We start from the raw sequence: 25,730 nt of genomic DNA on the forward strand, positions 1-25,730 counted from the left end.
CATAAAGTACTCCGCGGAATGCCGAATGCGTCTGCCATGGAGGACTTCTTTTCTCCGCTCTCGACACGCAGGATTTTTTCAAGCTATCTTCAGAAGTCCAGATTCCTCTTTTTCTATGTCTGCGGATGCCATTGCTCACCAGATGAGAGCAGTCGTACACGCTACACACGGCACGTTGAAACACAGGCACACACAAGAAAAACGCGCGAGGCGCAGATAGAGCAGTCCAAGCGAAGCCTAGCGGAGCCTAGCGGAGCGGCAGTCAACAGGGCTGCGAAGGAACGACAAAGGGAAAAGAAAGAGAGCAGGGATAAAGATCGGCAGAATATGCCGTCGAAGACGCTGTGGGCACCATCGCCGCATCGCTATGCTTCGTTTTTTGAGCCCTCTCTGGCTCTCTCGTCTCCCCTGGCCCACATGCGACTGTGCCAGACCCCTCACTTACAACCGGTTTCTCTGTCTTCCTTTCCCCAGGAAGCGTGGCATGGAAACGTCGCCGCGCTCTCTATGCTGCGCACTCTCTTCGCTGAGCTCCAATGACCTTGCGCAATGCACACGCCGGCGGTACAGGAGCGGAGAGAGAGTTCGCGCTGATTTGCTACGGGTCGGGTCGTGTATACACTATGGAGGTGCCGGGTTCTCGTGATCGTGTTCCCAAGCGCAGTGCGAGAAAACACAGTGGCAACGCAAGCGGGGGAGGCCGACTGCAAGTCGACTGACCCCCTGAAGTCAAGTCGTTGCGTGCAGATCGCTTTCAAGATACGGCGCGCCCGGCTGCATAAACTGCGCAGTTGCTACCAGAGTACAAGCCACCCGCCTTACTCCCGCACTACTGTCCCGCTTTCCTCCCTTGTGCGCAATCCACTCTTTGTCGCACACTTTCACTCGCACATACAGCGTACGGCAAGGGGAGAAATGTTATCACACTTGGACTTTATATAGAACATCAAGATCATGATGGCAAAAATACACCTCGAGTGTCCATATCATTGCTATCGCAATTCTATAGGAATGCAACAGCTACGCTTGCGGGTGACCAGGGTTCACAAAATCAAATTTCACTGTTTGTTTAATCGCTTACCAAGTGCACAGGCAAGTCTTATACACCGGCGCGACTTACTAGAACGGAAAATAGTTAAAGTGAGGGTCAACTGTACAGAATATGATGCGCAGCTGTATTATTTAGACATTATGCACACATAATAACAGATGGCCCCTCCAAAGCCTTAAGTTATGAATAATGCCATAGATGGCACCCATTAACAAATAAATTTTGTTTCAAGGATAAGCCTTTCAGAATGACTATTGCATACATCACAACAGCTACCTCACCTGGCGGCACATGTGGCGGTGCCATGGGTGGAGCCAGAGCCTGTGGGGGCCGGTCTGCCTGTGGGGGAGCAGGACGTCCAGCCCCAGGAGGCCAGCACTCCAGTGGCCGAGCTTCCCGAGCCTCATAGGGCCGATCCTCGGCACTGGGGTAGGAGGAGCCCCCCTCTGGCTCTGGGGGACGCTGGCCACCGAGAGCTTTCAAAGGGCCCATGCCCAGTTGACCCAGGTAGGGTCCTCCAGCTCCCATGGCCACCCAACGAGGGTCATAACTCACACCGCCCATGCCTCCCACACTTGAGGAGGTCTGCGGTGGAGCCATGCCAGCACTTGTTTGCGGTGGCTGTTGCTGCGGCTGTTGCTGTGGTTGTTGCTGTGGTTGTTGCTGTGGCTGCTGTTGTGGCTGCTGCTGCTGCTGCTGTGGCTGCTGCAGCTGCTGTTGTTGTTGCTGCTGCTGCTGCTGCTGTTGTTGCTGCTGCTGCTGCTGCTGCTGCTGCTGCTGCTGCTGCTGCTGCTGCTGCTGCTGTTGCTGCTGTTGCTGCTGCTGCTGCTGACGTAGCTGCTGCTGACGCTGCATTTCAGCCTTCTTGAGAAATCGTGGAGGCATATTCTTGAATGGCCGCTGATAATTCTGCTGAAAAAAGGCAAAAGTGAATCTATTCAAGGGTTGCTGCAAGAAATTTATACGATAAAAGAGAGAGGCTTACACGGATACAGCTGAACCCAGATAAAATGCACACCTTTGTCGAAAAAAAAAAAAAATAGTTCGTTACAATTTGACTTTCCCTCAAAAAAAAGAAAAGAAGAACAGAATTAAGCACAGAAAGAGCCACATTTTTTCTCAAGAAATAATGCACACACCGTTTACTCTGGCAAACCACCAAGAGAAAAAAAAAGTCACATGTGGCACTGCAGCAATTGGTTGTGCAGTGAAACCTCGTTAAACCGTAGTTGGCCGGAGCTCGGAAAAAGTACGTACTAAACAGTAGTACTGTTTAACCGAAACAGCGCGAGATCGCCCACTTACCTGTCAAAAACAAAATTCAGAGAGAGTCCGATGAAAGGGGAAAAAAAAACATGCAGTATTTATTCATTTCCCGCGACAAAAGTGTTATTTTTGTTTGATGCCGCGGTGCCCTAAAAGCGACAACAGCGGCCTCAAACTTACTGAAGCTGCGAGCTAGCTTTTCAGCCAGCCCCCTCTTTTTGGCAAACACTCACATAGGAGATTCCTCGTTCGCGTTAGGAATTCTCCATGCACGCGCGCGGTAACGCTGCAGAAGTCATGGGCCGCCTTTTTCATTTCGGGGTGCTGTTCTCGTCGTGACGATTGCATTCATGAGGCTGACTTAACGCACAGCTTCTGCCACTGTCAGGCCTGAATCACCCACCCATGTTGTCGCTCTCAGTGTAGTCCTCATCACTGTTGCTGGTCGACTGTACGGCAACAACAGAGGCAACGATGACGAAAAGTCTAACAGCGTAACCGATATCTATTCGCGGTGGCAGCAGCGCTGCCGAGCAATCTCGCATTCCAAATGCCACACACCATAGTCAACAGCAGATCCCCGTCATATGTCAGCGCTGACTTCTTCGTGTCACTTTCGATAGCACGAACGATGTTGAATTTATCTTCTATGCTGAGCACCTGGCGTCTTTTTTATCCTAGCTTCGGCATGATGAGAGTCCTTGTTTGCACGACGCCATAACGCTCTCTGGCACGGCTCTGAAATTATGTTGATGTTGATGTGGCTTCACACACAAACACTCAGGGCACTTGAAGGCCATTGTTCTGATCTCTGAGGCTTGTTCTGTCGGGCGACCAGATAGAGACGATGCACCATCGTGTTTATGCGATGAACAGTGGAAACACTACATGTTAACCGATACGTACGCAATAAGCTGGTACAGCTTACGGATACAAAACATATGTTCAATGGCCATTGAGTCGGGGGATTCGACTTTACAACTGGCATTGGTCAAAATTTTCGATTTTCCGATTTATTTTTTCACAATCCTCGGACCTTCTATTACCTCATGGTGAAATATAAGAAAATATGCGGTACAAATCGAGAACATAGCACTTTCCTAGAGCGCCATCACATCGCGAAAATATCGGGCTTCGGAAGGCACCGTCACACGGCGGATAGCTCGGCTATCTGATGACGCAGCACCGCCATCTTTGTATCATCGTAAAGAGGAGAGATTGAAGCTCAAGATAGCCGCAGCGCCGTACTTCCCCACCGAAAAATAAAATCAGCAAACGGGAGCGAAAAAGAGGTAAAGCGGCATCGTGATTGGGCGCAGTAGTCACTTGGGGCACATGGAGTGCTCCTATTGGCTGTTGTACATTTGAATTGCCCGTGAAACACTCACGCGCATTGGCGCAGCAGCGCCTTGCGAATTCCGTTCATTGCGCTTGACCATCGTGGCAGCCGAACTACCCTAACGCACATGTTCCATTATGAGCCACAAAGGAAGCAAGTTACGAACGGCCCACACGTACAGAAAAGGCGTGGAACAGAACGCGGAAACTACCCGTAGAAGCGGATGCCGCCGCCCGTGTCGACGAGGTGCGACCGGCGCACGCGGGTGATTGGGAAATCGCGTCTACGTGCAGTGCTGACGCCACGATCGTGGGCCTGTGTTGACGACACGACCACGAGCACCGGTGACAACGCGACCGCGTGCGGTGGTGATAACGAGACCGCGTGCGGTCGTGACGGCAATGCGACATCGGCGAGAGCAGACGTCGCGTCGAGTACCTGCGGATTTCAGCCCCAATTCTCACGAATGAAGAGATTAGAGAACGAGCGGAGACAAGAGCGGATGTTTTGAATGCGCCGTCATTGAATGCGCTTTCGCAGCAAAGAGGAACTTTCAGCTTTTGAAAGAAGGAGAGTGCGCCGACAAAGTGGTTCCCGAATCATCATTGTTTATTGTATATAAAGCACTATTAAGGGGGGACATGGGTTGTAGAGATAACGTCGCTTATTTCTTAACCAAATTAGATGAAACTGCACAGACTTGTTCAGTTTCTTGAGCTGATTTTAAATATGGAATTATATTTTAAATAGGTCAATTATTTCCTGAGATAATTAGTAATCATTCTATTGTTTGCTGAAACAATAAAAAATATATATTGTTAACATAACATTGTTATTAACACATGGATAGATACTAGAACGCATAAGGAATACAGCGCTGCAAGCAGATTTAAACTTCCACTACGTCTCAATTTACAGTACAATGAAGTCATTGCTTATGCATAATGAAAAACAATTTTTTTACACTAAAATTTTTTTTTCGAGCTGTGAATGAAAAAGCTGCTCTCAGCGCTGCTTTATCTGCACATTTAGCTTCATGCTGCAAAAAAATTATAGCCCTAGCTGTCCTAGGTCCAAAGATACCAAAGCAGCAAACCAAGTGGCCAAAATCTGTGTTCTGAGAAAATGAGACAAAATGGTTGATACTTTATTTAGCTCTATACAGTTAAAAATATGGTATGTACAGTTCTAATGGGCTAATATGCACCAGGCATGTAGTCAGATTGACTGTTTGCGCCCGTGTGCCTTTTCTTCAAGGTGCGGCGAGCAGGTTCACAGTAAACGGGTTTATCTTTTAATCTGCATCGACGCGCGGCGAACTCCACTTTGACGATACGTCACCGCAGTTCATACACACGAGCTGAAGCTTGACGGCAAGACCGTATTCCCGCTCACCTCTCATGATTTGAGCATCTCCCTTACAAATCTTGCACTGCAAACGCGATATCGATGCGTTCACCGCCTCCAAGTGCACGATGGTGAAGGGAGTTTCGTCGGGGGGGGAGACCACGACGTCGGCGCGTTTAGCAATAAGATTTCGCTTCGGCTCTGTCGCCGCGACAGATGACATGTCCCGAAGTTTCTCTTCTGCTTCCTTCTTCTCATCCTTCAACTGTTGTGGCAGCAAAATTTGCATGTTAAGACGAACACGGCCGCTCTCCGCGATGCGATGCGGCAGCGGCGACCGCTTTGGCATCTGCACTGCCGATCACAGCGAAGTCGTCATCCTCGTCGTCCCGAGTCATTGTGGGACGCTTCTTGAAGTTCTCCGATAGCGATCACCTTACTCCCTTCCCAAATTTGTTCTTGGTGCTGAACTTCTTGATCGGCCAAACCATAGCTGCAGCCAGTCGACAACACCAAGACAAAATGGCGCACGCTTGTGCGCGTCTCGACAGCGTGAAGCAGACGACGGGAAGGCCGCTAGGCCAATCGGGTGCCCAGACTGTCACGTGCGCCGAGCAGCCAATACAATCGCGCGTTCGTACGTCTCAACGAGTTTTTCTAGGAAGCCAATGAGTAAGGACAGCCAGCAACAGCGGGAAATTGAAGGTGAGGGGCGGCTCTTTCAAATGAGACCAAGACGGCCATGATAATTCGTGTGCGACGGCAACCGTTCGATGCGGAAAAAGTGCCATTTTTCCTTAAATTTGCGCTCAGATTCACCTCACAGGCGTGTTACAAATTGAATTTTCGGCGAAAATAATGATAAGTGAAGCTAAAAACTTCGCAAATTACTGCAAAAATTGTTCTAGATTCCGAAAATGTCAGCGTCAAAAAGTCGATTTTTTTGCGATTTTCGGCCTTCTAAGACTCGTGTCCCCATTTAAAGGGACACTAAAGGTTAATATTAAGTCAACGCAGACTGTTGAAATACAATGCCAAAAGCCTCGAAACGCTTGTTTCGTGCGAAGAAGAGACTTGTTTTCAGAGAAAATGATTTCTGAAGCATCCGCGTACCTCTAGCACAGTTCAAATCACCCGCCCCCTGATCAACGAGTATTGACGTCATGGTCTCATAGTGACGTTGCGCCGTCGGTGAGTAAAACGGCTCCCGCAGACGGCGCTACAGCTTTTCTGCACGAAACGCAAACGCGCGGCCAGAAAGAGCCAAGACAGAGCCGACAGCAGCGCGAAAGCGGAACTATGGTGGCTAGAGGAAGGGAAAGCGCACGATGATAAGCTGGTTCTTTATTCCATGACGCCAACTTCGACGCTCGTTGCAATGGATGACCCTGACAATGACACATTAGCTTGCGATGCTGGGCTCGAGTTCAGTGATTTAAGCACTGATGAACGTGACCTGCTGTTGAGGGCTCGCGCTGCCGGCGTCGTTGCGTACTACTACGACGACGGCCTGCTTTGAAAGGCACTTCACGCGACTTCGGTAAGTCGGCGTTGAACTCGTAATCCTCTGCACGAAAGTGCAGTGAGCACACTACGTGATTTCTCGGCTCTTTGCCAGCGCGCTGTGGCAGAGGTACGGCACTTAACCACTTCGAACGGATAGGTTCAGTCGTTGGCACACAGTGATAAGTAACATTGGATTCGCCGCTGCAACTGCCCTTGGCCAAGTTCCGCGGACCGTTTGCGCATCCCACGACATCACGCGAACGTGGCATTCTCGCTGCTTGTTCCAAATGCAAGTTTCGCAAGCCAGCTGGACCACCGCAGCACGACACGATAAAGAAACCACTGAAACTCCAAAGCGCGCGCGGCGCAAAGTCGAGCGCGCAGAGTCAAGCGAAAATGAAACCTTTCGATCACCTATACTATTCAAGGGTAACGTCAAAATGTTATTTTTTCTTAGAATCGAATAGAAGTAGACAAGTGGCATTTTCTTCCGTCTTATAATCGAATGAAATTATCTTTTTAATACGAGTAGTTGCATACTACTGACATAAATTATGATGAGGAGTGCTTTCGTCATCGGGCTAGTACCGGAATGTCGCTGGGGGGTCTCAAATCGTGTCATGCATTTACCTCGATTTCTCGGTTACTAAAGCTCTGTTTGCAATTATATTGATGCCTTAGGCATTCTAGAGTGTTGCTTTATCATTTTAACTTGACTTTCTGGTGACCTTTAGTGTCCCTTTAAACTAGCTGCTCTCTGCAGCAAGCTGCAATCAGTACGCGAAAACACCAATTTGTGTTGAAACTGGGCCATGTCTTAGGCTTGTGACTAAAATGGAACTGTTGTGTGATGACTGTGGGGTGATGAGCAAAAGGCGGTCATCCCCCAGATGTGCTGGCACTCAGAAGATCAACCCTTTTGAAGTGAACGTTCGTGCACTGAGAGCTGTGCAGTCAGTAGGCAAAAAGCAAGCCACATTGAATGATGTTTTCTCCCACATGGACATTTCCCATCGAGGACTGCATCACAAATCCTATTCAAGGCTGCACGGAAGGCATAGTCACCCTGCCACTGCCTCAGCAGCCATGACAATAGAGTCTGAAAGTTGTGGGGATGCCTGACTCTCACGCCTCCCCTGAGATCTAGTTTTCCCGCATAGCTCGTCTCCTGCAGGGCGGCTTCGCCCGCGGCGGTCGGAGTGGTTGAGGCGCAGTGCGGGAGATGGCGCGAGTGTCGCGCTGCTGCGGGGTTACTTGGGCGCCAAAAGGGAAGGCGCTTGGTCTCTTTGGGTTCGGGAAGCGAGCGGGACGGACGTGCCGCCCGCGCGTGCGCCGACCATGCTTCTGCGAGACCGCCTCGCGTGGCCGCCTTCGAACGCACGACCGTTGGCGTGACCGAACACGCGAACGACCAGGCGTTGGGATCCAGCATGGGGCGAACATATTCGCTCGCCATCCGGTCGCTCGGTAAGTCGGACTTCTAGATTTGTCGCGCGCCCATCGGCATGTTTTGGGGATAGCAACTCGGCTAGCAGGCATTGATCTATGAAAGGTGCAATAAATGCCCTTGTGATTGTTTACACTACTGTGTTGTCGTTCCTTTGTCCCAAGAGTACGGAGGAGAAACCCATATCTCCCACATCTGGCGCCCAACGTGGGGCCTCTTGGGGCATCAGACGATAATTTTAAGTGTTGCTTCGTTCAAGACCTTTGTTTGAACCGAAGCGTAGGCCTAGCGTGGATTTTGATCGCTAGCGTCGGCGGCGTGCTTTCTTGAGCGAGGCGACGGTGGCTGTAGTGTGTTTGAACTTAACATGCTAAGCCTTTTCGCAAGTGCTTTTTTTTTTTTAATGACATTCGTCAGTACGAGAGCCACGTGGTCTGCATCCTGGGAGAGTGAGGCTGAGCGCCCGCGGAGCAGTGGCAAGCCTGAAGCGAGTGAGTACGGAAGCCTCGTGGGTGGTCCGAATTTCTTATGTAAATAGCTTCTCCTATCTCTTTGACTCTGACGAAGTCGCGGCTCTGGGAGCCGGGTGGCCGCGGGCCACGGGTGCCACTGCGGGCTGACTGGTATCGCGGCCTGGCACTGGGCGCTCCGACACCGTCTGGAACGGTGGGCGCCGTCAACTCGGATGCTGTGTGCACCGAGCGGAGTAGGACCACCTCACAGACCTGACGTCTCCTCGCGGCTGCCTGTTTTGCGCTCATTTTGGGTGTTGTTTTTGGGTGCCGGTTGTTGTCAGGGTAGCGACGCTTTAGGCTTAAGGCTTTACGAAGCTGCCTGTCGCACGTGGAGGGACACAACCTGGTGGACCGTGGCGTTGAGGTGTTGCAATTTGCTTCCCTCATTCTAGTTAGCCTCGCACGAATTGAAATTACTCGTTCGACTCAAGAAAGCGAGCTTCGTTCACGTGAACTTAGCACCTGAGTAGCTGCCCGATCTTTTGCTAGCCGAGTTGAACATCGTACCACGTGGGCGATGCGCATGCAGAATTCCTCACCCTGGCACTACTTTAGTGTTTGCCGAGTGTTTTGAGTGTACGCAGCGTGATTGGAGTCACCCCTGGCTTGCTGTCACCTGCACATCGTCTGCGCTGCTGCCCCGGACTACGATCGAGTCACCCCGGGCGATGGTGATGCTGTGGCCAGTTACTTCGGCGGCCTCCTGCATCCAGCTCACAACCCTCGGCGGCGGACAAAGGAGCCAGCGGTCACCGACAGCTACGGCGGCTCTTGCCAGCAGGGCGCGTCGGCGCGAGCGACACTTGCTCGTACCGACTACTGCGTCGTTTCCGGAGTCTTGGCCTGGAATCATGCCGTCGAGTCTGCAAAGCTGCTGCTGTGACCGGCGGACGCCAGCGGTGTACCCAAGGACAATGTCGGCTCGCATGTTATGGACAGCGTGTAGACATTTCTTCTGCGCGGCCACTGTTGCATGTACCACCTTGTTCGCGAAGCACGTGTTGATGTTAGACCGTGTCACATGTTTCGTCGGAATATGTAGTGATTTAAGGTTGGGGGGATGTGGGGATGCGTGACTCTCACGCCTCCCCTGAGATCTAGTTTTCCCGCATAGCTCGTCTCCTGCAGGGCGGCTTCGCCCGCGGCGGTCGGAGTGGTTGAGGCGCAGTGCGGGAGATGGCGCGAGTGTCGCGCTGCTGCGGGGTTACTTGGGCGCCAAAAGGGAAGGCGCTTGGTCTCTTTGGGTTCGGGAAGCGAGCGGGACGGACGTGCCGCCCGCGCGTGCGCCGACCATGCTTCTGCGAGACCGCCTCGCGTGGCCGCCTTCGAACGCACGACCGTTGGCGTGACCGAACACGCGAACGACCAGGCGTTGGGATCCAGCATGGGGCGAACATATTCGCTCGCCATCCGGTCGCTCAGTAAGTCGGACTTCTAGATTTGTCGCGCGCCCATCGGCATGTTTTGGGGATAGCAACTCGGCTAGCTGGCGTTGATCTATGAAAGGTGCAATAAATGCCCTTGTGATTGTTTGCACTACTGTCGTTCCTTTGTCCCAAGAGTACGGAGAACCCCCATATCTCCCACAAAGTGCAAAGAAGATGCACGAGATATACAGAGAACTTGGATGCGCTCCAGGCAACGTTGATGTGATCTACGATGGCACATGGATGACAAGGGGCCACACAAGTCACACAGGTGTTGGATGCGTTATTGAATTATGTCCTCGCCTTGTCTTGGACCACTGTGTCCTCTCCAATTATTGCCATGGATGTTCTCTTGGCCCCAAGCCTGGAGACAGTATTTATTCAGAAGGGCATGAAGAACACAGACCACAATGCCAAAAAAACACCGAGGCAAGTGCAGGGCAAATGGAAATAATTGTGGCAAAACCCATGTTTCAGCGGTCTCTTCAGAAACGCATGCTCCGTTACACAAATGTCCTTTGTGATGGGGATAGCCACACTAATATTGCCCTCAGTGAAGAGAAGGTGTATGGTTTCATACCCGTACACAAAAAAGAAAGTGTGAATCCCGTGCAAAAAAGAAAATGGGAACTGTTTTGCGCAACCTTGTTGAGAAAAACAAGAGCAAGGACCCCGAGCTCAGCATGAGTGGAAAGGGCCGCCTAACACAGGGTTTAATTAAACTCTCAAAGTATTATGACTTAGCCATAAAAAGTAACCCAAACTATGTGCCTGCTATGGAAAAGGCCATCATGGCTAATTTTCACCATATAAGATCGACCTATGATGAGCCGCATCACGAGCACTATCCCACTGGCGTGAACTTTTGGTGCAAGTTTAATCCTGCGGTGGCCTCAGCTCAACCAGCCCCTGCACACAAGCTGCAGCTTCCTGCCCATGTTCGAGCAGCACTCCTGCCTATATATAAGTGTCTATCTGCAAGCGAACTTGAAAGATGGCAGCAAGGCAAAACACAGAACGCCATAGAGTCACTGAACAATCTCATTTGGTCACTCCAATAAAAAAAAAAGTTTGCTTTACTCCAGTGTTCAAAGTGCTGTGGCAGATGCAGTTTGCCGTTTCAATGCTGGCTGTGAAAGAGCACTGCAAACAATTACATCGCAACTGGGATACAGTCCAGGATTGTGGTCATTGCGGCAGGCTGCAGAAAAGGATGCACGACGTATCAAAAAGGCAACAAAGGCACACGAGACTGCTGTAAAGAAGCGATAAATTACCTCAAAATGTAAAGAAAATGTGTCCTCACTGGCAAACGACTACATTCCAGGCGGGTTTTAGGTGCTCAAAGTAAATATTTTGATGTTTTCAGCAAAAAAAACTGAGCTCTGTTTTCTCAGATTTAATTTTTTTTGCAGTTTCTTTCAGTCATCCCAGTGCAATTTCACAACGAATAAAGACAGAATCATTCTGTCTTTTGCACTTAGATCGTGAAACATTGATGAGTGCAATAAAGCTATCCATCTTCATCTGCACCTAATAAAAAAAATTTATAATGTTTTTTTTTTTTTTAAAGAACATTAGACAATATGCACAGAAAAGTTCAAAAAGAAGCTTTTGTGCTTATTTTGGAATTTAAAAAATAAACGAATAGCTTTATTGGCCATAATGAGCTTTTTTTAACTATAATAGCTCTATACTAATTTCAGTCATGATATCAACATAGCAACTCACACCTGCATGCCAAATTTCGTCAATTTATTTCCAAAAATAAATTTTCATTGCCACGTCTCCCCTTAAGGGGGGATGCGGGTTTTACATCGCGAAAAATGGCCAAAAAATAGATTTTTTTTAAAATACAGTGCAGTCCACTTATAACGATATCGAGAAAGACGAAAAATATGATCGTTATAACCGATGATCGCTATATCTGGACTGCAGTTATATAAAAAAAAAAAAAAAACGCGGAACATACCTTTGCAGCTCCGAACTCGAATTCGCTACTTGCTCTAAAGAATAGATGATGTAGAAAGTCGGCTGTGAAAAACAAACTTTATTTGTAGCGCCAATGACCGTGTCAAGGGTTAGGCGCGCCGAAATAGTCCGAAATCTGCACTTGCTTTTGCGGCAGCTTCAGCTTCACAACCGCGGTGTGCATGGATTCCAGCTGCTGCACGAACACTGGCGGCAATCCTTTGGCATGCATAAAATCAATTAAGGAGTCGATCGACGACAGTGCACTTTGCGTGGACATCGCGGTCGGGGTCAAGGAGCCACTGCCAATCTCGTTGTCAATGTCGCTGCTGCCGTTGCCACCGTCGCACAACTTTGCCGTCTGTCGAGACAGCACATCTTCGGCGATCGCCTCGTCGGTGACCTCATCGCAGAACGAGGCAGCACTGTCTGCAGTCAAAAACTCGGTTATGTCGGCGGCTTCCACAGTGTTGGTCTCAGTGGGTTGGGGAAGTTCGTCCTGACGCACAAAGCCCGCCTTTTTGAAGCAGTTGTATATGGTTGACTGCTTTACTTCATACCATGCCCCGTAAACGAAGCGCACGGCTTTCAAAAGGCTGATCTTCAGCTCAGGGGGCCCGTCTGCATGACCCGACGTTCCAGGAGCTGCGCGGTCAATGGCTAAAATTAGCCACTCCAGCATGCGCCGCCAATACAGGACTTTAAAGTTTGCGATCACGCCGGCGTCCAACGGCTGAAGGCCTGCCGTAGTATTCGGAGGCAGAAACATCAATTCTACAGATGTTAGCTTCGGGTTAACGCTGTGTGCGCTACAGTTGTCAAGTAGCAACACTACTTTTCTTCCTTGGCCTTCAATTAAACTGTCGAACTCGAGCAGCCATTCTTCGAACAAGTCGCGGGTCATCCAAGCCTTCTTGTCGCTGCGATAGTGGACCGGGATGTGCCGATTCTTAAAGCACATTGGCTTCTTTGATCGCCCGATCATGAAAGGCTTGAGACGATGGCTCCCGTACATGCTAACGCACAGCAACACGGTCACCCTAAGTTTCGAGTGCTTCCCGCCGGGGCATCGATCTCCTTTAAGAGCGTGAGTCTTCGACGGCAACATTTGAAAAAACAAAGCAGTTTCATCGCAATTATATATGTCCTTCTCCTCGTAGCGCTCCAGCACGCTGGGCAGCTTTGTCTGCAGCCACTGCTGCTTTGCCTCTGTGTCCAAAGACGCCGCTTCCCCAACCACGTTTTTGTAAACGATTCCGTGCCGCTCTTTAAAGCGCTGAATCCAGCCTCCCCCAGGCTCAAAGTTTGGCCGTCCCAGAAGAAAAGCGAAGTTTTTCGCTTTGGTGGCAAGTATTGGCCCACTAATAGGCACATTATGCGCGCGGGTTGTGATGAACCACTGGTAAAGCGCCTCTTCAACATCGGCGTACAAAGGGTCTCTAACCCTTTTCCGCTGATCGGCATGGCCGCCGATAGCTCCTGCCTTCACAATCGCGGTGCTCCCGGTTTTCAAGATTGTTGATATCGTCAACTGGGCGAGCTCATATTTCTTCACGAGGGCGCTCACCTTGAAGCCGCGTTGAGAGTCCTGCAAAATATCCATCTTCGTGTCAAGCGACACAGCTTTACGCTTTGTCGGCGCCATCTTCGAACTGGGTTGTACAGTTGGTCACGTTGGTTGCACGCTGCTTCGGTGGCGTCAGTCTGCTATCGCGAGAGAGAGAGACTGAGTGCGGGACGGGCGCTACCGCGCCGCTTTGCTTGTTGCTTTTTTTTTTCTCTCTCTCTTTCGGAGCGACTGTGCATTGCTGTGGCCTACGCGCATAGCAGCTAGCGCCATCTTGTGGCGCGCTGCGCCAACGTTGGCTGCGCCTACTCGTGCACGGGCGGGTCGAGACGCGCTGCGCGGTAATGGCGGCAGATACGAACTTACGGAGGTAAACATCGCCTCGTCTCGACATCGTTCGTTTCAGGGAATTAAGCAACGCAAATGTTACGATTATTTTGCACGGGAAAAGCCATCTGGGCGGCAATATTTTGATCGTTATATCCGATATGCGGTGAATAACCTATCGTTATAAATGGTTTTTTTCCCCATAGACCTAATGCATAAAATGACACTCTCATGTCGACCCATCGTTATAACCGATATATCGTTATATGTGGTATCGTTATAAGTGGACTGCACTGTAACATTTTCAGTTTCTGTAACCATTTTTCTATCTGATACCCAAATACCATCACTGTAAACCACTTAGAAGTGCTCTAAAAAATTCGTTTTATCAGCCAAGGTGGCGAAAAATCTCGCGGAAATCAAGAAAGAACAGCGTTTTTCCCGCCACAATATCTCCGGAACGGCGCGACCGAGCGCCGCCATCTTGGTCTCGTTGGAAAGCACATTTCTCCGTCTTCAAATTTGCCGCTTCAGCGATATCCTCATACAGAAACAGCGTACTGATACAGAAACAAGCGCACAAAAAGCAAATGATTGAAGGTCGTGCCGGAGTCTGCGATTGGCCGCGCCTGCCACGTGACTCAAGCGGTTCGCCATTGGTCCGACGCTCGCGTCGTCTGCTCGGCTCTTTGCACCTCGCAAGTTTGATGTCTCCACTCGCCGTAATCTCGACGTGTCAAAACGGGCGCTACGCGAACATCGCAGTAGCGTGGCCGATCCCTGCGCTTGTGGACATTTCAGACTCGCGGCTAAGCATTCCGGGCATCGGCGACGCGGACTTCGCGACCAAGATTCACGCGCGGAATCCTCGGACATGCGGCTAAGCCTTTCAGCACTCGGTGTTTCGAATTCGTGACAAATTCGTATCGCGCACGCAATCCTCGGAAACTCGGCTAAACATTTCGCGCATAGGGAGTCTCCGACTCGGCGATCATGCACATCGTGCGCGGACTTCTCGGACCGTCACCTAATCATTTTGTGCATCGGCACCTCGGACTGCCCGAATAAGCGCATCGAGGGTCGACTCCTCGAGCCCGCGACTAGGCCTTTCACGCGTCGGCACCTTGAACTGCGCGACTAAGCACATCACGCGTCGACTCCTTGTATCTGCGGCTATGCATTTCGCACATCGGCACTTCGGACTCGCAACCAAGCACATTGCGCGTTCACTCTATTATCATATTGTCATGATAGCTCCTAACAGTATCTATCATACCACCCCTTCATAACGAGAACCTCATCATGAGCTCTGTTCACTAGGCCCCTTGGGCTGGCACACACCTGGCTGCAGAAGTGATCGAGGCATCATACAAAAGTAAAATTCTGTAAAGCACCTAGCAGCTGCATATCTATCACTGGCTCTCTGATCCTAAGTTCCACAGCCACTGTCAGGTGAAGATGACTTGGAAGGCTACTTACACTCAGAGCCTTCATTCAGTAACATGGTCAATTATACCAAATGAAAAAATGCCTCACTGATTGTAATGGAGACTGCTATCAATCAGGCAGCCTGCATGTACAACACTGGAACTATATTCATGCCCACACAGAGTTCTACCCTTCGGTATGAAACCCAGGCACCATGCTCTTTGTAGAGCATGGTGCCTAATAAAGTTTCTTGTGCTAGTTCAGTGGCCAGTGTGCTATTATTTTGAGAGTGTGCAGTCACACATTTAGTATGGCCATTCTTACAAAGCATAGAGCTTCAAAACGGTGCCATTTGTATTGCTGTAGATTCACTTCAGCAAAAGCTACATTTGTTTGCAACTTCAAATGCGTTTATTTCAGTTCGATGTTTTTGCACACTGTACTCCGCCTTACGGGTGTTTTTTCTGCGTTGTTTTTGGCCAAAAATGACAAGGGTGGTATCATTTTATTCGTATTGAAATGATCTGGGGGGTGATGCTATTTTTATTACTCTTGCACCATCATGAAAATTACATTCAGGTATAGGAATCGCTGCTAATTAGAAAAAAAAATGTTCATAATAAATGCAAGATTGTTTTCTTGTCTGCAAAATGCTTCCAAATGAATAAAAATAGCATCACCCCCTACAGTAGGTCTTTAGCAATGGTGTCATGCATTTAGTTTTTGGTTTAGCAAGACGGAATCATCAAAAAGCCCCGTAACGAGTTTGAAATTAATTTGACTTCAGACCTCAATATTTTTTGAACTGCTACAGCTATCAAAAATCTAATTACAGATCTGAAATCAGCACGAAAAATTACTCCAGACAGTGGAGTTTATTAAAGATTCACCCAAAAATAAGAAAAACATTTTTAGGACCCACCTTCCCCCCTTAAGCGGTATGGTTTAACAGTTTAACGTGAACTTTTTAAATCGTAAGTGGCAAATTTGGTTTCAGAGCTATGAAGGTACTTTCGGTAGTTATTTTTCTTACGGCAATCCAGATAAGCGATGATAGGTTACAACAATCGCATTTGTTATAACCGGGTTGCGTGAAAATATCAAAATAGGTGGATAGCAGAGCTGATGTAAGAAAGCTATAATGGCGGGGAGGCCTAGTGCATCACTCCACCTTCCTCCATCCAGCTGCTGTGTTCAGTCGTTTAACTGCTTCCTGATGCTCCAATCACGTGTAAGAAGCTGCGGGTGTTGGCGTTAAAGAATGGCACTGCTATAACAACTGCAAAGAGGGGTCATGGGTGGCAAGCGATATGCGAGCACCGCCGAGGCATTGCCTTGGTTGCTTCTAAACGGGCCTTCTTAAAATTGCGAGAAGGCTGCCGCGGCAGCCTGTCAGCTTGAGAAATCCAAAAGAAAAGCTGAGGCGAGATCGCCACAAGCATCTCGCCACATACTTCTCACTGGCTTACACAAGAAAACCCTGTCCATCAGCCTTGCATGCTTTATGCGAAGCTGGAAGACATCCTTCTCAAAGGCATCCAGGTGCTCCACGTAGTGCAGCGGAAGGTTTCTCGCAAAAACGAAGCCCCGGTGGGATTGAATCATCTGCTGGGCCTCCTCCGAGGACAACGTTGAGGCAGCCTGCCCTACCGCGTTGTCGCTGCTGTCGTCACCTCGGTTAGAGGCACTTAGTTTTCCTATCTACAGCCGTGCGCTTTTTTTTTCACTGGCAACGTCGTGCATTGCCGATGGTCAGCAGGCGCGTCAGCTATCTTCCGTTTCGGTAGCGAGTCAGATGAGGCTGAGAAACCTCGTGGCCAGGAACGATTTCGACACAACCAACAACGACGAATGCGAGTGATTAAGCTGTTTGCAGAACTGCTTTGAATGAGGAGCCAGCGAGCAACATACGAGCAGCGCAGTTGGTGCGGTGCATTCGTTTCGGAGAGTGAGGTTGCTTAGAGCTATGGGCGCAGCCCATTTGTGTTCGCAGAGGTGGAAGGGAGACGGGAGAGAGGAGCGAGGAGATGGCTGGAAAACATGCTGGAAAATGAGCGCGCGGCAGTTGTTGAAGCAGCGGCCCATCGCCCAGCGGCTCGAATTTCTCGGTTTCTTTTTGTTCTCTTCGGGGGATTTCGCATTTCACTACCTTTCAGGTCGGACACCCAGCAGCCAGACTTCATCGTTACAACCGATAAAACGGCATTGGGGCATTACAATAAGCGAGTTATTTTCACCATGGAAAACATACATAAGTTGACAGTGCAGCAGCTTCTCATTGTTATAACCGACATAGTGTAAAACCGTTATCTTTACAAGTGGGTTCGACTGTATGCGTGTTTTTGACGTGAACTTTATGCAAGTTTATTTGTCTATGGAAAGGCTACTTAATTCAATTCTTGTATACATTTAGCTTGTAGGCTACTGGAACAGGCACGTACTAGGAAAGCGCGCGGAGAAGTGTAACCGCTACACTCACGGGGATACCATACGGTCGCACTTTACACTTTCTGGATGGTGTCGTTACGCATGCTTGCGCTTTGGCGTAGTTAAGGGGGGACGCAGCCCTTGAAAACCAAAAAATCGCGAAAAAGTCGATTTTTGAAAAACCATATTCTTGGGTTGTTTGTCTCATAAACTTCCTGTTCTGTAATTATCAGCACCTAATTCAACCGTAATGTACACCAAAAAGAGCTACTTTTGATGCCACCGCGGCCCACAAAACACGCGCAAATGCCGAAGTTAAGGGGGGAAGCGGGGATCAGATCGCGATTTTCGCGAAAAAAATCGATTTTTGAAAAGTACGCTTTTCAGAATCTACAGCATCATTTCTATCTTGTACTGAAATATTTCACCCAGACTCCCAGCGAATGAAGAAGGCACACAAAGTCCATCTCCTGAAAGGACAGAGGGCTAAGAAGTCACCTGCTGCCAAGGACACCAAATTCTACAATGCAGGAGCATTCTAGACAGTGTGTGCCAGTATGGAACTTTGAGGCTTGTTTTCTCAAAAGTTTGTTTTGAGCTTATCACCTCACTCGTGGAAAGCATAGCACGGCAATGGGAGCACGGATTTTAATCCTGTTTGTTTTGCTGCAATTGGTGAAGTGTGCCTTATGTCAAGACAGTCTCAGATTTACCATTTAGGCTCACCATTTTTTTATTACACAATAATTGGAGCATGATACATTCTAAACATAAAGAGAAGGTGCATACTATATCGTTTAGAAGAAGAGCAGAGAAATTTAAAAAGAAATTAAGAGAATCTTGACTTAGACTATACTTCTTAGTAACTATTAAAAACATTTACAGACCCATAACCCATTTTGCTGTCACGCTAGGCTTTCCACGAGCAAGCAACATGTGAGCAATATATAAATAATGATAAAATAAAAACTACTGAAGATATGATTGTGAAACTTTGCAGCTGTCTGTTTGATGCTATTTCGAACCTGTATGCCAAATTTCATCACTCTAAGATAAAAAATGAAAAAGTTAGTTCCGATCCCCTCATCCCCCCTTAAGTCAAACTTCGCGCGCGCGCCATTCCCGGCCCATGCGGCCTGCCCGCGCTATCTTGGTGTCGTTTTGACCGTGAATTCTTTGAGTCTATTTCGCCGCCTTGCAAAATGGAATCGTCGGCGCGGTTGAGACTATTGGCGTTTTCCCGCGATGTGATGCGGAGCGCTGATTGGCCGGAGCAGCGCGTTCAAATCTCGCGGGCTAAAGCGCGCATGCCATTGGCTGCGGCGCGGGCGGCGGCAGCTGCTCGAATCCCGCGGGCTAAAGAGCGCCTGCCATTGGCTGCTGCGCGGAAGGCGGCGGCTGCTCCCTTTGATGCCGCACCCGCCGCGCTCGCGTCGTTGTTGCCCCTTGTTCTGTCCGCCTCAACATGAGCTTGCGAGCTGCTCATCGCCTTGCGCTATCTTTTAGATTATTTGCTCAGCTTTTTTTTTTTTTTTTTTTCGCTAGTAGTTCGCTGCACGCGATGCCGGCAAAGCACAAGACAGTGCAGATGTTCGGTGCAGGGGAGCGCAATATGCGTCTTGTACGAGCATCGAACTTCCGATCTTCCGCAGCGAGTGCAGACTGAGTAGACTCTTTTGAGCGGCGGAACTGTGCTTTCGGCTGTCGCCAGTCGAAAATCAGACACACTGAGTGTGCCTGGAGCCGCAAGAGCTAATTAGAAGCTCCGCAGGAGCTTTCTTATACAAAAACACCTGTTCAACTTTAAGGCCTGTTTTCTCGGAATGGATTTTTTGGCAAGTAGTGGTGCTGGGGAAGGCGATATCTCAAGAACCGCTCTTCAGATTTGTATGCCGTTTTTTTTTATTCTGTTCCTGAATGACTTTGCCAGGGGGTAACAGGCTTCTTTTTTTGAAAGCTGGTGTAGTTAATTTATAATAGGCAATTAATTTTTGATGAATGTGGTCATTACTGGCTACATCAAATTCAAAGTTGTCTGAAAATGTTTTGGAGGGGAAATAAAAGAAAAGGGCTCTTTAGCCCCCTGGGATATCTATCAAGGGATCATCACAGTGAATTTCAGCTTCCTATGATGTCCTGGCATTTCTCCAGGCCCTTCCTCAGGCATATACATAAATCACCTAGTTAGACCTCAATAACTATGGAACTAATAAACATATCTCCATGAAACTTTGAAGCTCCTCATAGTTCGGTGGTGTGAACATACCCTGAAAGTTTCATCTGGATATTTTAAAAAATAAAAAAGTTATGTCTCCAAGGTAGCCTCCCCCCATAAGTGCCCACCTCGAGCAACGCAGTGGCAGTGTCCACGCAAAGGTGGACACCTTTCCGAAACATCGCACATTTTAGGCGACACAGAGCTATCTTTTTGTCTATAGTTTTCTTGGCATCAGCACCTGCGTTGTGCACATCACTCTTATACTATGCTTTGGTGGTGCATGGCGGCTGAATCTATGGAAAATAGAAAAAGCGCGGGCCAAGTACCAACAGCAATGTTTTCACGGATAGCTCATATCAGGAAAAGTTATGAACTGATGGTTTGATGGGCTTAGTGGTTAATTTTGGGGCTTTCACTATAACGACCTTTCAGGCCAACGAACAATTTATTGCGGTCCCCTAAACTTCGTAATATCGAGATTTCACTGCACAGGGTAACCAGAAGTGCACTAGTAAAGCGCCAACTATTGCTTACAAGAAACATGCAGAACTCTTGAACTCAGCACAACACACACCTGGTATCCACTCGACGACTGCTGCCTAAAATCTGGCCTCTCACGACTAGGCAGCAGCGTGCCTCCTCGGACATCCTCCCGGCTCTCGCTTGAATGGCACGAGCGCTGATCCAGGTCTTCCTTTTCAGCAGGCACAGGTGTGGACTCATCAGGCACACTGGGCTGCTGCTGCTGCTGCTGCTGCGGTTGCTGCGGTTGCTGCTGTTGCTGGCCGGCAGCGTTGGCGGCAGCAGCCGTGGCGGCGGAGGACTGCTTGATTTGCTCGTAACGCTTCTCCTCCTCTTCTCTGCGCTGTCTGGTGCGCTCCACAGTCACCGCCATCTCATCATTCTGCTGCTGCCGTCGCTGCCGCCACAGTTCTTCCTCGTCACCAGTCAGCTGGTCAAGGCCTGGGCGACTAGCACCTCGAGATGGTGTCACTGGGCCGACACCAAATCCAGAATGGTGCGACGGTTGCTGCACACAAGCAAAGTAAATTCCTTTAGACTGATAAACATTTGTGCGTGGCCAAGATTAAGCATTTATGCATGTTGTGATGAAACAAGCAACGCAATACGAAACGTACACACACATCAGCTATGACAGGAAGATTACACAAGTGACTAACACACAATTTACAAGCTTCCATTATTTAGTTTATCAGCAGTTTATGAGGCGTCAGTGTAGGTAGGGCTTTTATAGGTTCTCTGCAAGGCCAAGTACTTGATTCCCCCCTCTGCCACAGCTGCTCTCACAGTAAGTGGCAAAATAATCCCCATTCAGCTTTAAAAGAAATCACTTTTATTGTACCTTAAAGAGCCCCTCACCAGGTCTGGCCATTTTGAGCTGACAAGCGCAAAGAATACATTGCACGATAATGATCGTGTCTGCAAAGCATTTCATCACTACACGCCGGGGAAAGATCTGAAATTTCAAACCGAACGCCGTTTATAATTCACCTCGTAGCCGCCGTGCTCCAAGCCGGACGGTGACATAATTGTGCCTCTGCACCTACGCAGTCGTGTACAGAATTACACTTTCGTCACAGAGTCAGCAAAATGTTTGTTTCAAATATTTGTATAATATTGAATATTCGTATAACTAAGAATACGAATATAGTAGAACCCACTTATAACAATACCAATTTTAACATTATAACTGTTATAGTGAGAAGCTGCTGCACCAACATTTGTATGTTCAGGGGCGGGAATGCTCACAGTCATTTTGGAGCAATTTCTGGAACAAGTAAAATTCTGTTTTGATACAGTTTGGTGCAGAAAAAAAATTGCATTTTGGAGTAACTTGGAGCAGGCCAATCTGAATTTTAGTAGAATAATAGAATAATGAAAATGGCAGCGCACAACACCAGCACTATACTGCAACTGTATTCTCTCCCTACCATGAGGAAAATTGGTGTTTTTTGCAGGTTACACAAGCTTTTTATCTTCATGAATATTTTAAATATATAAACAAAAAGAATGACTGCACTTTACATGCGTAGATGTCATTAACAAAATATATGTCATCAAAAAGATATAAATTCCCAGAATCAAAACTCCAGGATAAAATTGAACAAGGCTTGTTAAGACAAGCTTGCATCAAATAAAAAAAATATGTAACAAAAGCTATGATATACAAAATGTACTGCAATCAACTAGGCACTATTTCCGGAAAAATCAATTTCTCATTGAATAAGTATTCAACTACAAAAATTTAACTGCAAGCACTAGCTGGGCATGCCGGGCTGCGGCAATCCCAGGCACCATCCTAAGACTCACAGCTGCTCAATGCATCGATAAAGACAGCCGCAGACTCAGCGGAACAGCAAGTTCTGCTATCTTTCAAAGCACGAGCGCCACTCCCAGAGATGGCCATTTTCACTTCCTGCATTGATGATCACGCGACTTCGGAGCGCGTTCAAAAATTACCGCCTGTTGAGAGAAAGCCGCACTGCTTAGAAAACAAAAACATAGTTCTACTCCTTTACGTCCGATGACGAAGTGTGTCCATGAGTGCAGTGGAAGGTCTCGAAAGTGGCATTTCAAACCATCATTAGCAGGCTAACAATGCCAATGAGTGTGGCACGGAAAGAGTCAAGCTTAACTTTGAAGTAGAATACCCCAATACTGAAACCATATAGTACATGCGGATTTTGGTAATAAAGCCAATAGATTTTTAATTTGTGTTAGCAATAAAAAAAAAAACATTCTGCAATGGTTTGTCCGAAATTTCAAAATGTAGCCGAATATATTTTTTACAAATACATTTTTCTTTCATTTCTCAACATTGTGGGTGAAGTGCCTGGAAATGCAGTTCACCAACAGAGCATCTGAAGAAGCGAAAGTTATGAACTATGGTTTTTATTGTTGCGATAGTAATTTAAAGGGCCCCTGAAACGGTTCGGACAAATTTTGTAGACTCGTAGGGTACAGCTTAAGTAGAACATTCGCACCACAATTTAAGTGAAGCGTTATGTATTAATGGAGCTACAAGCGATTAGAAGTTACCCTCCTCCCTAGCCATGCTTTTCCTCCTCAACTCGTTCGCCGAGCGAGCGGGGCTAAGCTCCGCCTTCACTGGTTCTGCGTCACGATGCGACGTCCACTTCCGGTTGTTTTGGAGCCCGCCCGCGCGAGACCTCTCTGCTAGCCGCTTGGCGGTCGACCACAAGCGAGAGCTAAGCAGCGTGCGTTGCGAGCATTCTGTTGTAGCGCCGAACGTGTCTTGTATTCCGGTAACCACAGGCAAGCTGGTCATTTCGGCAAATGACTGGAGGCATAAACTCAAGCTGATGAAGGAACTTTAGCGTAGACGTACGTGAGCGGCCTGATCGCTCTGCACGGTCCATACACTTGTTGGCGCAGCGCTTAACCAGCCAAACAAAGCGCTGATATTGCTCTAACCAAGTGTAAAACATTTTAAACATTTGTAAAAACAACATGTTGATGATTACACTCCTGCGAAAAATACACACCAGCAGCAAAGAAGAATACACTTCGTTGCTGCTACTGTGTATGGTTGAGCTCTGTGCCACCAGGTGGCTGCACCGTGCAGACCATTCACATTTGCCCTTCTGCCAGTTCTCATCTCATGGCTCATCCCGTTACGGCACAGCCAAGCAGCCAGACTCTGTCCCCTTGAGTTTGCCCTAATACCGCAGTCGTGGAACGCTATTGCGTTAGTGATCTTCCTGTGTAAAGTGACGGCCACAAACACGCAAATCCTGGCGCCAATCGGATAGCGGCAGTCCGATGCGCAGCAGCCAGTTTGCTCGTACGCTGCCTTGCAGAGGGACACGATGTCGCAGCTTGACATATTGCCAGTCGCTACGTTTGCGGTCCATAAGGCAATAAAGTCGAATCATAGTGCTCGTGAAAAGACTGAGACCGACTCTGACCGCGGAGCTCTCGTCAAAATGGAGTACGTTGTAACACAAGCAGACGACACTTGCTGTGTGCCGGAAGTGCTTAAGTGTGCTGAAAAACTGTTCTTGTGCATTCTCTTTATGTTACTTTCTTTTCATAAAAACAAATTAACTAACATTCCAACTATTACGAAGATCATTTGTTTACCATAAAGTTGGAAAAACTATCGATCACGCGCCCTGGTCAGCCAATCGGATAGCTCACCCCACTGACGTGGTATGGGTGATTTCGGTCATATGGGTAGGGGCGGCTTAAAATTCCGCCGAGCAGTGTGCTGCGATTGGCAGCGATGTGCATTTTTAAAACCTTATAATAAATTACACGCTTTACGCGGGGCACTTAGATGCGTCAGTTAATGATCAGAAGGACCTACTCTAACGACTCAGTACGTTTGTAGAAAATCGTCAAAAGCATTTCAGGGTCCCTTAAGGACATTCTAGGTGCATTTCTGCCATCACTGTGGTGTTTTGTATGAAGTCCAAGGGTGGTAACATCGTCGCTGCGCGCCCTATGCTGTATATGCAAGTGAAATCGTGCGAGAGTGACCGAAAGATGGCGGCTCAATCTCACGCACGCAAGGCATCAGGAAAAAGGGAGGAAGGGGCGTTCTACTTCGTTGGCGGGTGTGTATGGCACAGCCGCACAAGCCCCATCTTGAAAGCGATCTGAGAGAGGGACAGAGCGCATTCGTTGAGTGCCGACAGCTTCAAGTGTGCTGCGTTTTCATTGCTTAGTTGACGTTGAAATGAGAGGCAGCACCAACGTCACTTCACTGGCTGCTGACGCCACGCTTGCTCACCCCAGTGTTTTGACAGCAAGTGCGCGTGGTCATCACGCAAAACATGTTCACGTTCTCTTCAGCACGCGTGACAACATGCTTGTTAATTTAGGAAGCGAATATTCGCAAGTTTATACGGCTGATAAAACTACTATCCTTACTTTGTATGGCTGTCTGCTAATTTTCTATTGCAATCGATGCTTTGCCTTTCGGGTGAATTTACTAATTTTTTTTTAAACGCAATTTCTACATAACAAACCAGGCTGATTCCAAAGCACCTGATGTTTAAATTTCTGGTATAATCAAACTATTCCAGTCTGTTTTATTCCAAATCTGCCATTAGCCCTTTGTGATAGGTCAAAATGGCTCAGGCATTACCCATATGGGCATAAAAACAGATTGGAATAGTTTTATGCTACACTGGCCTTGGGACAGCGATGCCCCCTAGCTGAACCCACTGCAGTGTGCACCTCCCCAATAACTAGTTCCCTCAACGCACCATCAGCCTACTTTTCGCTGTTTTGAACGTCAGCTATCGAGCAACGAAAAGCTCAACCGTATTCTAATACGGCCGCCCTTGCCATTCGAACAGCAGTGAACACATTGTGGCAAACTGTGCAGAAGGTGGCGTCACATGGTATGCGGCTGCATTCTCTTTCGAAAAATGAATCCACTCGCTATTCGTAGCCACTCCCGGAGCACACATGCCGAAGCAATTATGGTGCAGCGTGGCACAATTTCAGTAAATTTTCTGTGCTTGGCAGAGTTTGGCACGAAAATTTGCGTTTCTATCAAAATGGCGTGATTGGCAGAGGATTCCCACCCCTGTATGTTTTCCAAGGTGAAATAAGACCCTTATTACATGCCCCTATGCCACATTATCGATTATAATGATGGTTTGACTGCTGGGTGTTTTTACCAAAAATTAATTGAAAGCGAAATCTCAGCAAAGAAAAAAATGTTGAGCCGCTGCACGATTACCGGCCACCCAAACGGCCTCCGCATGCTCAATTTGCAGCCATCTTCCATCACGCGTCCCCCGCTCCAACCATGAATGGGCTGCGCGCCCATAGTTCTCCGCCGCACCACCCTCCGAAACATGGACTGTGTTAAGTACACTGTGCTGCTCCCAGATTGC

The 25,730-nt window shown here is 48.4% G+C and overlaps 2 protein-coding genes across 7 annotated transcripts in view; both read right to left on the bottom strand.

The window, feature by feature from the left end:
* LOC126548145 (uncharacterized) overlaps window positions 1-25,730 on the bottom strand; it is a 239,071-nt gene that overhangs the window by 134,340 nt on the left and 79,001 nt on the right. For 5 of the 6 annotated variants that reach the window (XM_055063733.2, XM_050196266.3, XM_050196264.3 and 2 more), the window contains exons 10-11: window positions 20,411-20,866; window positions 1,333-1,963 (exon numbers count right to left, since the gene is read on the bottom strand). In XM_055063733.2, coding sequence (XP_054919708.1) covers window positions 1,333-1,963; window positions 20,411-20,866 — 1,087 coding nt within the window. The remainder of the gene's footprint in view (window positions 1-1,332; window positions 1,964-20,410; window positions 20,867-25,730) is intronic. The other variant, XM_050196263.3, reaches the window with a different exon arrangement.
* Window positions 11,929-14,103, bottom strand: LOC126548157 (tigger transposable element-derived protein 6-like). Its single transcript, XM_072284446.1, has 2 exons — window positions 12,887-14,103; window positions 11,929-12,328 (listed from the first exon to the last, which is right to left on the bottom strand). Exons 1-2 carry the CDS (start codon window positions 13,512-13,514, stop codon window positions 11,973-11,975), a joined length of 984 nt encoding a protein of 327 aa, XP_072140547.1. The 5' UTR covers window positions 13,515-14,103; the 3' UTR covers window positions 11,929-11,972.

The sequence above is a fragment of the Dermacentor andersoni genome, chromosome 1, assembly GCF_023375885.2.
Source record: "Dermacentor andersoni chromosome 1, qqDerAnde1_hic_scaffold, whole genome shotgun sequence".
NCBI classification, from domain to species: domain Eukaryota; kingdom Metazoa; phylum Arthropoda; class Arachnida; order Ixodida; family Ixodidae; genus Dermacentor; species Dermacentor andersoni.

Excerpts from the sequence above, each read along its gene's own strand:
- LOC126548157 (XM_072284446.1), bottom strand. The coding sequence starts at position 13,514 with ATGGCGCCGACAAAGCGTAAAGCTGTGTCGCTTGACACGAAGATGGAT. Across the intron at positions 12,329-12,886 it reads GACCGTGTTGCTGTGCGTTA|CCGCCGACATAACCGAGTTT; the intron begins GCATGTACGGGA and ends ACACTGTGGAAG.